This window comes from Trachurus trachurus (assembly GCF_905171665.1).
Source record: "Trachurus trachurus genome assembly, chromosome: 19".
NCBI lineage: Eukaryota > Metazoa > Chordata > Actinopteri > Carangiformes > Carangidae > Trachurus > Trachurus trachurus.
Genome location: NC_139913.1, coordinates 20,013,139 through 20,028,576, shown reverse-complemented (window position 1 = coordinate 20,028,576; position 15,438 = coordinate 20,013,139). Strand labels below are relative to the sequence as shown.

The 15,438-nt window shown below is 42.4% G+C and overlaps 1 protein-coding gene across 2 annotated transcripts; it reads right to left on the bottom strand.

Annotated features, from left to right (window-relative positions):
• Window positions 1-88: 88 nt before the first annotated feature.
• Window positions 89-13,509, bottom strand: tecpr1a (tectonin beta-propeller repeat containing 1a). Of its 2 annotated transcripts, none has more exons than XM_083994713.1 (24): window positions 13,385-13,509; window positions 11,573-11,812; window positions 10,796-10,978; window positions 10,570-10,695; window positions 10,359-10,478; window positions 9,569-9,743; window positions 9,379-9,479; window positions 8,853-8,954; window positions 8,613-8,761; window positions 7,683-8,293; window positions 7,407-7,552; window positions 6,310-6,465; window positions 5,860-6,009; window positions 5,439-5,596; window positions 5,104-5,334; window positions 4,565-4,661; window positions 4,320-4,399; window positions 4,130-4,186; window positions 3,579-3,753; window positions 3,123-3,258; window positions 2,847-2,939; window positions 2,635-2,741; window positions 2,158-2,277; window positions 89-1,700 (listed from the first exon to the last, which is right to left on the bottom strand). In XM_083994713.1, the coding sequence occupies exons 2-24, from the start codon at window positions 11,795-11,797 to the stop codon at window positions 1,551-1,553; spliced, it is 3,648 nt and encodes a 1,215-aa protein (XP_083850839.1). In that variant the 5' UTR covers window positions 11,798-11,812; window positions 13,385-13,509; the 3' UTR covers window positions 89-1,550. The 2 variants fall into 2 exon arrangements, with proteins under 2 accessions (XP_083850839.1, XP_083850840.1); XM_083994714.1 differs by having other exon boundaries at window positions 10,570-10,692.
• Window positions 13,510-15,438: the final 1,929 nt, after the last annotated feature.

Sequence of the window (15,438 nt, the reverse complement as noted above, 5' to 3'; positions counted from 1 at the left end):
GGAATTGTTGTACTCCACAATGTCGACAGCACAGATGCGTTGCTCACTACACAGTGACAGTTTGATGTCGGTTATTCACAGGTAATACACACAGATCTCTGTACACAACATTTACAGAAGCTACAGTAGTTACTTTACGTGTGACTTTAGGCAGCTAGTACTATTTACTAACTCCTCAACAGATGCAGATCATCGGTGTGTGTGGTTTATGAATATTTCTCAATGGAAAAATGTATTTGAAATGCATTGCTCTTTGTCAAACACTATTCCACCTATAAATATCATTGCAACAGCCACTACAGTTAATGTATAATACTATTAACTTACAGATTTAGTATAACAAAAATATAGCATTTTTGACCACTGTTTGTCTCACTGCTTGGTCACTCTACCACCATCAGGCCAAAGGAAGTAGATAACAAGACAGCTTTCTCCTGAGAAAGAGGAAGGTTCAGTTTTAGCATTTCCAACACAAGATTTTTAACAAGTACAGTAATCCACTTTTCCCCTTATTTACAGCAGTAACCATTGCACATAATCGATGACAGTAACTTAATAATCAAAACATCTTTAAGAAAATAACATCCAAAACTTTATAAAACAGCTTGTGTGTGCAAGGCAAGCAGCAACCACCACAGGTAAACTACAAAGCACTGCATGTATCTTCTTTCATTAAACAAGACATGGTGGTCTCTCCTTGTCCATCCACACACTCACAAAAGGTTGGATAATGCCCAGATTCAGATTTTCTGGCTAAACACGCAGGATTGTGACATGGAATTAATCCAAAGTTTAACCACACAAGTCCTTTAGGAAACTTGTGGATACACAGAAGCTGCACCTGTTTTTTTGCAGTCTGTGATAAAGTTATACAGCAGTGTGTGAACAGACCACAGAAGCAGCCAGGATCAAACACCGTCCTGTCTGCTTCATCCAGAGTGATCAGGCTTTACTGTTTTCTCATGTGTTATTAACCTGTTGCCTGCAGGCTAAGATGGAATATCATTTTTTATTTTGTACACAATACCAGCCCTGGAGCTGACAGTTCAGTAGCTAAGCAACTGTAATATCAGTACACTAATGCCTCCTTATATATACATATATCTTACAAAAAACAAAACTCATAAAATATCTTTTTTTTATCTACTAAAACACATCACCTTCCACCTTCACCTTGACTTTACACGTGGTGCAAAGACCACACAAACAAAAAGAAACATCACATCCTGATAAATAAATAAACAAAATGCATTAAGACCTTCAAGTTCAGATAAGCAGCAATGACAGAAAATGACAGAGAATGACAGAGAATGCCCATAGCAAGGAGGTGAATGATAGTACAGTGAACAACGATCAGGGTAAAGAATTAAAGGTTGTCTTCAGAGATTATCCTAAATGTTAAAAAAATAATAATTCTGCTACAGTGACTCAGGTGATGTGAACTGGAGGTTGTTTCCTGGAGTTTTAGTTAAACTGTTCCGCTACAGTGTCAAGTGGTTTTTAATAGTCTATGTACAGTATGTTTGCACCTTGTGTGTGTGTGTGCACATTTAGCATTCCACAGCATTGCCATTGACCTCTGTGTTCCTGACTGGGAGGGGGCTCCGAGGGCCCAGGGTGGACGGGTCCGTTAGAGAGGGCAGACGGATGCGCGGTGGCTCCATGGAGTTCCCTCTGACTGTGATGTGATCCCATCCACCCTGAAACACACGGGGAGACAGAGGAGGAGAAATCAGCTCCATACAGATTGTTTGGAATTAAAGATATTACCTATCTGGCTTTAGCCACTTTAACTCATTATAATTTCAACTCGCACCTTGTGAAAACACACCTTATTTACTTATTGTTTTTTATCTGCTGTAGTTTGAGCAGGTTCGTATGTGAAAACATTTAACTTCAAAGTCAAAGTAAACACCAACTGTTATATTGTCACTTTTTCCCATGTGCTAGAGCTTCTGGTCTTCAAAGTGGAATAACTGGCCCATATTTATATTTTCATTTAAATAAATACTTAAACTGCAATGGAGAATGAATAAGGAAAACATTCTGTATTACATTTATTGTAGACACACTTCACCGTCACCTGCTAAATATACTCGTTAATGCTGAGAGGATATTGATACTGTGCACTCCTCTCCAGACATTTACACCCCTTACCCCAATGCCGTAGTCCCACAATTGTCCTTTGGGCTCCATGGGTTGGACTCCGAGTCGATGACACACCGTCCCACAGCTCAGACTGTGGCTGCCCTGCACCTTGTCTGCTATGATCCACACCTTTAACCACACAACAACAAACCAACAGGAATCACCCACCAAACCTCATAAAAATATCATATTGTCAATCATCTTGTCTCATCATTACATATGGAAATTTCCCTTTTGCATATAGTACAGAAGAACATTCATACAGTGTACTTCAAACATAGAAATATGTTCGATACAAATATTTCAAGCTGCATTGGTTTCAATACCCAGGAATCCTACAATGCATCATTCATATGGCCTCCAAAGCTCAGCCAGCCCATGATGCTTCAAACAACTGCCGAATGAATATGTTGCCTATCCACGTTTATCAGTCATGTCACTGTAGACAACAGCAGCGAGGTGAAGTATTGGTATCCTGGTACTGACCTGGTCCAGAGGCCCTATGGAGACTTTGCGTACGTTATTAGAGATGTGTTCCCATGAGGATCCCTGAGGGTAGCTGGGAGTTACACCTTGTCTGTACCACAAGTTACCTGGAAGAAAAGCAGTGATGTGATCAAAATCTTTCAAAAACTGATCTTTTAACTATTATCTGGAATCCAAAAATATAAGTGCTAAAACTAATGCTGTCACTTTACCATATTCATCTACAGTGTAGACTGACGTCCTCCCAACAGACAGCTGCTTCAGCTTCTGCTTGTTTGGGGAGGGGATGTGGTACCAACAGTCCCCTGCAGAGGGAGACACATTGCAGAATACAACATCAGGTCAAACTCATGTCTGTTAGTGGTCCAAGAAGATGACACTTTTGATTTCCTTCACTCTGCTCATTTTTAATACATTTTATGTTCTTTGACTCCATGTTGACAGGATGTTTACCATGTGTTCTGTACTTCACAGTTCCTACCACTCACCTGCGGGGCTTTGAGCAGAAACAGATCCCCGATAAAAGGCAGAACCGTCCTTTGCGATGGCCCAAACCTGGCTGGCACCACCGATAGAGATGGACTTGAAAGGCTGATCAGTTCCCACGTGGAGCCACGAGGATCCCTGTGAGACCAACATGCGGATGTAAGAACAATTACCTTACAAGTAGCTTTTGAATTGGCATTGTTTCAGCTGTAGTGGAGGAACTTTCACATTGTCTGTATACTTATCAACAGGAACTAGACTAAAAAGTCCCCCTGCTGTCCTCTATCAAAGTCTTTTATATCTTTAGTTAATCAGGACTAAGATAAGACAAGTTTCCCACACACTGTCCAAATGAAGGACAATGGGTTTGTTTGGACTAATCTACTCTGAGTGTTTCTGGACGAGTCACCAGGTGGTGGACACCTGTTTGTGTCTGCACTATTATTTATGTGACTCACAGCAGGCGTCAGAGCAGTGACTCCCAGTCGGCAGAGGACGTCTCCCTTGTTGCTGATCGCCCACAGAGCAACCACGTCCACGCTGCTCTGGGCAGCACACGGCAGGATGGTCACATCACTCAGTGGGATGGGTGGGACTTCTTGCCAGGGTCCTGTAGTGGTCAGTTTACATTTCCTGAGCAGTAGAAAAAAAAAACACAATTAGTATGATGTGTCTTCACATCTGCAGCTACAGAGGTTGTTGGTGTCTGAGGTGTGAGGCCAACAACTCAAGATTCAAGACTGAGCATTTTGGAAAGATACTTATTTCGTTGTATTTCAGATCAAATATTCAATACTATTGAAAGATCTATAGTAACAACCTTCTGGGATTAGCATGTCACATTAACATTAGCCTCATGATTTCCCTAATTACTGCCCAATGATCAACCATAAAATATAGTTTCCTACATGCACACACAAAACAAATGTCAAGCACAGTGGGCACTCTCCATGCCACTGTTGAACAAATATATTGGAGACTAATATGTCAGTGTTTCTTTTTATAGTACCTGGCCCATCGCCTGCGACGCACAAAGTCCTTTATCGTTTTATAGCCATGATATGACCTGTGGACAAAGATGGGAAAGAGGAAGGAACAATTGTAGATAACAGAAATACGTGAAGGTCAGGACTTTTGTTGGCAGAATAATATGAACCAGACACAGCAGGTGCATTAGAGGAACGGCAAATGAAACTTACGCTGGAAAATCAGCTGCATACTGCCAGCCTTCTCTGTCTGTCCCTCCACTGACGCTGTAGTCGATGGCCCAGTCAGACACCTGAAAACGACACACATGAGAAGTGAAACACTGCAAGGTGTTTTTTTTTAACCACACATCAATGATAATTCAACAAATTTTTTTATACTATTCCAACTGAAGTTAATCTGAGCGTCACAGAACGACAGGGCATTCCCCTGTGAGTGTGTGCGTAGGCGTACTTACCCATGTCCACTGAGGTGAGGGAGGTTTGGTATTTGTTTTTGTGCACTCATGTAGTCCTGATGCATCACTCCACATGTAGCGATCAGTAGGTAGACCTCTGGAGCGACACAAACACACACACAACACACTTCAGACTTTACACTTCAAATCAAACCATCAAAAACAACTTGACTGTGGAAGTTAATGTTGAATTTGTCACAATCATGATTTAATACTAGATTAAGTAGGAAAAAAAGAAATCTCTGATGGCAAATAAAAATGTTAAATTCCATCATCAGGAACACATAGTCTTCACAATTTCTGTAGCTAGTGAAAACTGAAGTGTATTTTCAGTGCAATTTCATCACTGTTCTTGAAAATCTGCCTTTCAAAGAAACACAAGTCTGGACTTCTCATCTACATTTTGACTCATAAACTGCCTGAGTAAACATATCCATCAGCCATATTAGCCTGGAAAGTTGTGTTGGAGATAACATAATAATAAGTAAAAGTACAAGCTCTCCTCTTCTTCTCAGAAGAATCTGGAGCGAGTGCGCTACCTGTTGGTGTAGCCTGTGACAGGGTTCCACCTCTGGTTCTCATAGATGTAGACGCTCTTCACATCAGTCTGTGTGTAAATGTTATCTGTGCTACTGGCCAGTCCCTGGAAGAAGCCCCCTCCGTAGCCCCCGGTGTAGACCCAAGCAGTGTGGTCAAAGCCGATCCCCCACACTATCCCAACGCTGTTACACTCCACCACACGTAGGTGACCTCCAACCTGCCGCCAGAACCTGCACAGAGTTAAAATGATTATGGCACCGAAGGGAAACTGGTATTCTTTTGGACCGTATGTTCCTTCTCCTGCACCCCCAGCAATGCGTGGCACTATTCTTACATTTGGTCACAGGGTGTGGGGTAAGGCATGGCCTCCAGACTGGGAGAGGGCTCACTGACAAAGATGTCTCCTTTACAGGTGATGGACCAGATGGCCTGTTTGGAGGGCGGACCCTGGATCCCCCTGGAGTCGCAGCACGACACACTCAGTAATGCCAGCTGGGAGAGAGAGAGAGAAATTAGAGGTGATAAGAGACAGAGAGAAGGTGAGAAAATGTAAATGGTAGAAATGGTAGTGAGCAAATCACATGGGCATGTCAGCACACAGAACTGCACAAATGATAGTGCCCAGTCTCTTTTCCATCTCACTGATGCTTTTTGATCTGTATCTAATCTCGGTTTTGGTTGAAGATGAAAACATCTAGTACTCTAAAACCACTTTTTTCAGGTGGGAATCTCTTCATTCCCAGCTATATACATACCCAGTCATGCATTTCCAGCTCAGTGGCTGCTGCTAGTCTGATTGGCCACCTCTGTTTGGTCCGTTCAGGAGTGTAGATGGCAAAAGTGTGTTTGGAGTCATTTAGCACTGGAACTAGGATGGTGACCTCATTGATGAAGGCATGGAGGTACTGGAGAGAATGACAGAAAGGGTTGGAGGAGGGAAAAAAAGTAGAGAGAAAGGAGTAAAGAATTGTAAATAATACAGGAAGAAAAGACGACAAAGAAAGCGGCAGTGAGTGCAAAAGGGTAGGAGCAGAACTGATTCATTTCAGTGAGTCATTCTGTTTCCAGCGGTTATCTGCTGTGTTGACACGCACAGACATTGTGACATTCTGGAGATATCACTGAATTATACAACATCTCGTGGACATATCAGATGCACACAGCATAAACAGGAAAACACACACACACACACACTTCCTCCTCACCTTCTTCTCCTCATAGAAGTTGTAATAGATGAACAGGATGCCGTCCTTGTTTCCCTCCGGCCCTGAGAACTGCTCTAAGGCAAAATGAACGTCTATCCACTTGTGTGGCTTCCAGTCTCTCCACCACTGCATGGTTCCCTTCTTCACCCACACAGACTGTAACAGAGAGGGTAGGTGTTCTTTAGTGAATGAAAGACGAAAACACAGCTGCATAAACAGAGCATGGCATTGACATTCAGGAAATATCCCAAAAATGTTTGAGGAAAGAGAGGGAGGGTACAACCTAAGAGGGAGAGGGAAGTTAAAGCAACCGTATTCTCGTACCACGATGAAAAGTATGTGCATATCTGTCTGTGGAGTGATACTTTGGAATAGTTTATCAGAAGATAATAAAGAGAGAAAAAATGTTGCCCATTTAAAATCAATGTTTAAAAATAACATACTTGAAAAGCACAAACTTGAAAATGCTGAGAGCAACAAAGGATGTTTGTAGTTGAAGATGGACATTGGTTGTGTAATGTAGGAAACTAAAAATGTATTTCTCGCAACGAAAATTGAGATTTCGACCTGTTTTGTTTTTGAGTTGTGTAGGTGGAAAACATTCTGTATTACATTTACTGTAGACACACTTCACCGTCACCTGCTAAATATACTCGTTAATGCTGAGAGGATATTGATACTGTGCACTCCTCTCCAGACATTTACACCCCTTACCCCAATGCCGTAGTCCCACAATTGTCCTTTGGGCTCCATGGGTTGGACTCCGAGTCTGTGGGGGACGTATTGTGTACTATGTACTGTACTGTACTGTGTATATACTGTATGTATGTACGCATGTATGTGGCTTTCTCATTAGACTCACTGCTTATGGTTTTGTAACTAAACTGGAGAAGAGGGTTCGGCAGTTATAAGCTTCGCTTCAGCCTTTTTGACCAACTATATTTTGTTACTACTTTGAACTCTGTTTTGTAAAAAAAAAAAATAATAATAATAATAATAATTTTTGATGATGTGATCGAAATAAACTAAACTAAAACATCAGCAGTGAAAAAAGGAGGAATATCACAAGGGTCAAGTTTAGGAGTCACAACATGTACCTGTTCTATGGCTTGTTCATAATGTCTGAAGTTATCCATCTCTCTCTTGGTTCTCTCACTGAGTTGTTCAAAGATTTGTCTCCGCCAGGCTGCTGTCTGGGCTGGGGTTACAGATAGACTCATGGACTGGACTGACTGGATCAAAGCTGGAGGAAGAATAACAAAAAAATTAATGACTAGCACCAGTAAAGGAACCTTACCAAGATAAATGTAAGCATGGTATTGGTGCCCTCTGGAGCTTTTTACTCCCTCTTTTATCCACGTCACTGAACTCACATGAAGTGTTCATTGAGCAGTTGAACCAGTTGAGTTGGGAGTGACTATCCACAGAGCAGCCTCCTCCGCTAACCCATGCCCACAGCGGGTGCTCATCTGCCCCATACGGATCCTCTAAGGCCAGGGTGTACGTAGCCACCGATGACAAGCTGCAGGTATCAGCTGACTCCATCACCGCTCCGCTCTGGGCCTGCTGGACCTGCACCTCCTCCAGGTCCACGTTACTCCACTGGGGGTCGAGGGGACCTCCAGACCGACTGGGGGTAAGAGCCACATCTGTACAGGGAGCTTTGACCTCTCCTTCTCCAGATATGGTCTCCTCCTCCAGAACAGCAGGAGCGCCAGACGCGACATCTCTTAACGTCTTTGAGGGCTCTCGATCGGAGACGAGTTCAGAGATGAAGCTGTCGCTGGTGACTTTGGGGATGCGGGGTTTGGGGGTATCGGAGGGCTGGTCGGAGGTAAGATCTGAGGGGGCATCGACGAAGGACTCCGGCGAGTCGGAGGTGGCTGGGCAGGCGGCTCCATCTGCAGGTCCTTTCTCTGTGTCTGATTCCACATCACTCGCTACTGACTGACCACGCACCTCACCACAGAAGTAACATCCAGCACTGTGAAAGAGAGAGAGACAGTGAATTAATTAATTGCTCTTTTGTTTTATATTCTGTGTGGTGACATGATGACCTGCATATCAGTCCAGTGATATTGTCCAAGAGGTTTGAGCATGAATTTTGAACAGGTCAGAGCATTATTCATACTCAAACATTATTTTCTAATTGACCTAATGTATAATTTGTCCCACTCCTTCACATCTTCATATTGTAAATATTTACTTGATCATTAAACTGATGTGAAGCTGAGTGTTAGCCATGTGTTTAATTGATGTAAAATGTTCATATTTTCTGTGTGTGTTCACTAAGGCGTCTCCACCTCTGCAGGCTGTTGGCGCTGGCACTGGAGTGCGATCGATCTCCATCGCGGGGAACACTGATAACCTTCCAGGTTTTCCCGCTGAGTTCGCTGGAGGTCACGCCTTGTCTGAAGTACACTGCCCGGTCCTCACAACCGATCCCCCACACCTGCACACAACAGTAACGGATCGTCATCAGTATGTGCGCATCTGGAGAGGATACCTGATGTGTTATTCCTTAACATTTGTAAGGAAATCACCTGGTCATTCAGTCCCACGTTCATCATGAGCATTTCTCCAACCATGCTGATCCAGCCAGAGCCACAAGGATTGTGGGAGTTCACACCACGTCTGAACCACACCTATAGATAAATAGATATAAAGAGATATTACTTTCACCCACATGTGAGTGACAAAAACCAATATAAGGTAGAACAAGCAACAAAGAGAAGAATGGGAAAATATAATAATAAAAAAATAAATAACTGAACTTTTAACTAGAAATATAGACCACACTCTTAATATACAACAATAGTGCCTGGTGTCTAGGAGATACAGCATTTAGTTTTGTACCTATATATCAGAGAGCTTTTGAATTATTGTATTGGTAATAACTACATGGGATGATAATGATGATGTTTATTAGCTATAATACGACTGTGCTGTTGTTTCAGACTGTATTCATTTTGGTCCATTAAACTGACATTTGAGAAATATGTGACATAAATAAGAAGAATAAGATATTGGACCATGGTAGAGTTTTCATGTTTATTTTTTTCTTCTTACTTTGTTGTCTTTGGTCACAGCCCAGACAACGTTGACTCCCACAGCTACATGAATGGCTCCCACATCAGGACTAGGAGAGTCCACCGCAGCCCAGGAGGCACCTGACAAGCAGAAAATAACATTTCCATAAAGAAAAAACACAAACAGACACAAACACACACATCCCTCTCCCACCGGTGAGTTTGTGTACCTTTGGGGCAGTCTCGGCCAATGCCCTCCCTGACAATGAGCTGCCCCTCCCACAGCACAGCCCAGACCAGGTCCCCTGGGCCACAGCTGATCTGGACTACCTCCCCAGGGAGAGGCACCTCCTCCCACAAAGAGCCCTCAGGATTATGGTGATAGATTCCCTCCCTAAACCACACCTGGATGAGGACAAGAGGAGAGCGTTAGATCATCCACAATGATAGCAAAACAGCCAAACGGAGGAAAAAAAGCTATTTGCATCAGACAATGCAAATACATTGATGTGACAAGATTGTGGGTGTGTGATCTTGCTGTGGGCTTTAACAAGGTCAATGAAAAATACAGACCCACAAACATATTTTTAGTGTATGTGTGTGTGTGTTTAACACGAATCCTAACATCTATTAGATTAGGCAGATGCATTGCATTAGACACAGTTATTAAAGGTTTTATTCTATGAGGGCTGATGTATTTTATGAGCTGCATGTCAGCAAATGTTTGTTTTTAACTGCATCATATCCTTAGGCAGCCGTTATACAACTATCAACTCTGCTGTATCACTGTGTTTATGTAATTAATTTATGATCATTGCTCTTTTAAAGAGGAAAATACCAGTAAATTTGCAAGTGTACATGAAAGCAGTGAGTGACATGCTGTTCCATCTAAAACTGACTTAATTTATGAAAATTACAAGCTGATCGGGACTTGAAGTACGTTGTCATGGAGACCTGTGGCTAAGGCTGAGCTCCGTGTGTGTGTGTGTGTGTGTGTGTGTGTGTGTGTGTGTGCTGTACCTTGCCCTGAAGGGACACAGCCCACAATGACAGTCGACCTCTGGGCTCCTCGTTGATCTCCCAACCTCCACAGCTGATGTCGCTGAAGGGATCTGGAAGAGTCGTCTTCTGTGACGGGATCTGTCCGTACACACATAAGTAGAGATGCTGGTGAACAAACTACACACACACAGACAGACACACAGACACATAGATACACATGCACACTTACCTTTGCCCAGGTGTCCATGGCTTTGTACCTCCTGTAACGAAGCCATCGCCTGCGACGGACACAGGAGTTCCACTTCTTGTCTTTGGTGTAGGTGGCGGGGAAGTCTATGGCGTAGGTCCATCCCTGCTGACACACACACCTCAGTCATTAGCACAAGGCAGGAATAAACTGATGCCGAAGTAGATGCAACAAAAAAACAAACAAAAAAAACCCATCATATACTCACTCCTTTCTCTGTGTTATCTCCTTCAAAGTTTTCATCCACATACCAGTCTCCCTCCCACTGCCAGCTGTTAGAGGGAAGCTGAAAACTGTCCAGAGGTTGGTGTTGCAGCCCCGTGACATCACTCCACTGCCAGCGGTCGCTTGGTAACAATCGCTCAGAGAAACCATCAACAGGATTCCAGCGCTGACAGACATACGGAGGTAAAAGCACACAGAGCGTCAAAGACAACCTGTTTTTCCTCTGGTCTCCCTATAATTCAATCCAATCATGTTTACTGCCAAACGCCACTTTCCTTGAGCTGTAATAGGAAGTCACAAGATCAGCGCTGCCTTTAAAGAGCACTGACCTAATGCACATAGCTTGACACAACCTGACAGTCCCAAAAGTTTGGATCCATGATTTTAATTGCCCCTCTCCCTCTTCAAGTTTCGCATTAAGTAAAATGACAGAATGATTCATTAAAGCTCCTCATGTGCTTCTTTAGGCACACGGTCAGTCGTGTGCCTAAAGAAGCACATGAGGAGCAGGATTAGCAACAGAGGAAGTGGAACTCTGCTGCATGAGGATGTTGCTTTCCCTTTTCACTCTCTCAATCGCACATTACACTGGTCCTGATGGGGAACTCCACATTTTCACTCTTACTTATTAGAGTCTGTGCAGGAAATAGAGGCTATTCACAGTAAAATGTAATGGTGTTCTTAACTTCTTAACCATGTCTTCTTCTCTGCACATCTCTAAGTTCTTTTTGTGTATAAAATAATACGGGAGGGAACCCACTTGATTCTCGTAGGTCTCCTCCTGGTAGCGGACGGGCAGGTCAGAGGCGTGGACGTTCACGTAGATGTTATTGTCGCAGGCGATGCCCCAGCAGCACTGCTGAGCTGCTGTCGCCCGCTTGAACTCCATCTGGGCATCGCGGCAATGCTCCCACTGCTGACCCGCAGTGGACAGGCTGTAGACCCGCCCATACACATCCACTGCCCACAGCAGGGAGACGGGCATGGCTGCACCTAGGACCTGGGGAGGGGCAGGAAAAATAGTGGGTCAATGTAACTAAACTGGCAAATGGACAACAATGAATGATAGTCTGCTATTTCCAGTACATCACAGAAACTAATATTCATAATCATTATTGCTGCTTCATAACAGTATTTTGAAATCATTAAATATGCATTTGTAAAAGAGTATGTTTGAAAACTTTATGATCCATCCTTCAATTCAAACAAAATCATAAATGTATTATGTATATTATAATAATAATAAGATCAAGAGGTGGGTCTGCGGGGTTGGAAATGTTACTTTCCATTCTGTCAAAAACATTTTCATACGGCATAAGTCTAAATAATGCTCTGAAGAACACGGATGAACACAGTCAGGCTGTCACACATCTTAGTAATAACATTAACAATAGTCCTGCCATATTCAAATATCCAAATAAGCCCCGACAGTGTGACAGTGGGTTAACATGCACAGGACCACGACCCTGAATCTGGAGTAGGTAAACATAACTCAGCCATTACTAATCTGATTATTTACACCTTTGCTGTTCCAACTGTGACATGGCCAAAAGCCCATGGCTTTTACGGCTGCAAAGACATTACACAAAACGTGGGTGCTGCTCTACAGTCTGGCCTGTGGATAATCATGGCACGCTACAGTTTCTATTTGAATAACCTCAGTTACTCATCATCAACAACAAACACAGACATGGCAAGACACCTTAACCACAACTCTTTCTCTCTCAGGCCTCTCTTTTGTTATGTTGTGCACAGCTCACTCCATCAGTGTTACAATCCTCACTGTCATTATACGTTAACTAATGTCAGGTAGGCAGTAAAATCATCTTAATTTAGAAAGTCTAAAATAGCAGGCCAGTGAAGAGGCAATTTACCATAGCTGTACACATGATCCTGATTACTGTGGAGCTTCACTGTAATCAGGATCATGTGTTAACGTGGCACTGATCCTCGTTTTGCTGTTTACACCGCTATTGCTCCACTTTTCCGGTTCTGACCCAAAGTCATCGACTGACCCCCCCTCCCCTCCCCCCTACTTTGCCTCCTGGTCACAACACCTCAGGCCTAGGTGTGGAAATGTGACCTGACAGTAAATACAGTAAATAACGCTAGGCTCGCTTTATGAGGTCTCCATTTCATAACATTGCGTAACCGACAGGGATGCTGCTGCTGCTGCTGAGGCGTATCCTCTGTCACATTATTTACATAGCCTAATGTACATTCAGCACGTATACAAATATCGTGGCAGTGACAGAAAACAGGTCGACATTTAACTTCAAAGTGCCGACAATAACGATACTAGTACAGTGACATAAGAAATTGACATTGTTTATTACAAGCATTACGGCGTAGCTGGACATTAACGTCATGCTATGGGCGCGAGCTACAATTGACGTTTAATTGACAATAAGCTGCAGGTGTGCAGCGAGACGTATTTAACTACAAACAAACGCGTAATGCACAGTAACCAGCTTGAGGCTCCAACGACAACACTCAGCTCGGTTTTGGTGCAGGCTTACAGGCTTAGTCCTCTAGAAATAGCAAATTAACGAAGAGTTCAAAGACAACCAACCTCGAGCTTCCTCTCATACACCGTGTGCCGGCACCGGCGAGAGTTCACGGTTCACTCGGCGAGTGGGGGTGAATGGACAGCCGGTTAAATCATAACGTAGCCTCGGATATTCTCATCTCAATTTCTCCTCAATGTGAAACAGGAAGTGTTCCCATTGGCTGTTTCCGCGGCAGGGCGTGTATGTGGTGGTAACATCCAGTAGGGGGCGCTGCCGGCTCAGATATTAAACAACAGGCGGCAGCGAAGAAGCTCCAGGGGTCATAACCTCTCTATGGTCCAGTTCCCAAAAAGTAGACCCGTGTTTTATATTCTTTTAATCATGAACAACAACTTTACAAGATCATTGTATGTTTTTTTCTTCTTAAATTAATATTTTTTATATTATTTTGTAACTTCAACTTGTTATATTTTCATATTTGACAATTTGGTGGACAATTATTTTGATGGACCAAATTCTGTGTAATAATTTATGTCAGTAGGCCTATTCTAAATCTGGTCTTTCAAGTAGGCTAGTCTATGGGTGATCTAGACCAGGGGTTTGAAAGTCAGATTGATTTATGACTCAGTTTGTACATTGTAAACATTTCATCATATCCACTCTGGCTCATCTGAGAGCAATTCTGCACATGTAACTATGTTGTTTTCCTATTTGATGAGACAATTTACTGAACTGCGCTCCATGCAAACTTTTAATTTAGCATGCTATTGAGTATTTGAGTGCTGTTTATGTAGCATTGAAGATGCAGCCTAATAAATGTTAAATACGAAATAATAACACAAATGTATTCTATTCATTTTCAACCTTGCTGGAAAATGAAAAGACCACTCTCAAATCAGAGTGTGACAAAAAAACAAAACAAGAAAATAATAAATAATGTTCAGGTCAGATGTGAGGATATGTTTTAAACATCTGAGTCACTTGGCCTCCTTTTAACCTTTTTGTTTTAGCTATTAGGCCTACGTTTTTTGTATTCAGCTGAGTGAAACATAACAACACAGGCAGATTTTTACTTCATCATGTTTTATTGAGAAAAAAAGACTACATTAGTCGACACAGTGGCAAGGTACTGTGAAGAAAGCATGTGGCATTAACTATGTCAGTATGATAGGTTCATTAGGTTCACCTACAAACATCAGTGGGGCTTCTATGGATGAATAAACAAGTTTCATCAATCAGTTCCTCATCATACACTTACATCCTGTAAAGTCAATAACATGGTATATAATACTTTGTTGATTTCAAACAATGACCCACCAAATACACGTACAATGCAAATGTCTACCATCAAGGTACACTTATTTTGCATAAACTGCATTGTTCACAGAATCTACATGAAGCAACAGTGGAACCATGAGTAGTGGAAAAAAATATTCCCTTCATCAAAATGTCATTTTACCCATATAAAATACATACCAGGAGTCAAATGAAAATCAGCATGGGACCCATGGCTAATATCGAGCACAGTGGCTATCATGTTTAAAGGGAAACCTTCACAGAATGGACCTCTGTATATTTATATCTTATTTAAATATCTCTTACAAACTTACTGTATATAAATAGCCTTCTCATTTTAAACTGTGACATACTGTTTTGCCTTTTTTCCCAACACATCACTCTCCCTTCATTCTCACGCCTCTTAAAAAAAAAGACAAAAATAATTATAATAAAAATAGAAATAACAATGTATAGCCTATGTTTGTTTTGTTTGCAAGTCAGGAAGACAGCCGGGGTCTTTTTTCATCAGCATCAGGTCACTACTATTTACATCTGAGTTCATTCTGTCTTAAAACACTGCACTGACAGCAGCACAAACAAGCCTGAAAAGACCTTCTGACTCTCTCGGAGGACGACTCCCTCTGCTCAAAGAGGCAGTCGTTAGGGGAGAGTTCACCCTATAAATCAAGTTGCAGGTTTAACCTCCATATTCACATGCCAGTAAAATGTCCTTAGATATTTATGGGATCATTGGACTCACAATAAACCCCAGCTGCTTTATCTCAGCCTCATATCACAATGCGGACATCTTCAAATACACTACAGCAAACATAAAAAG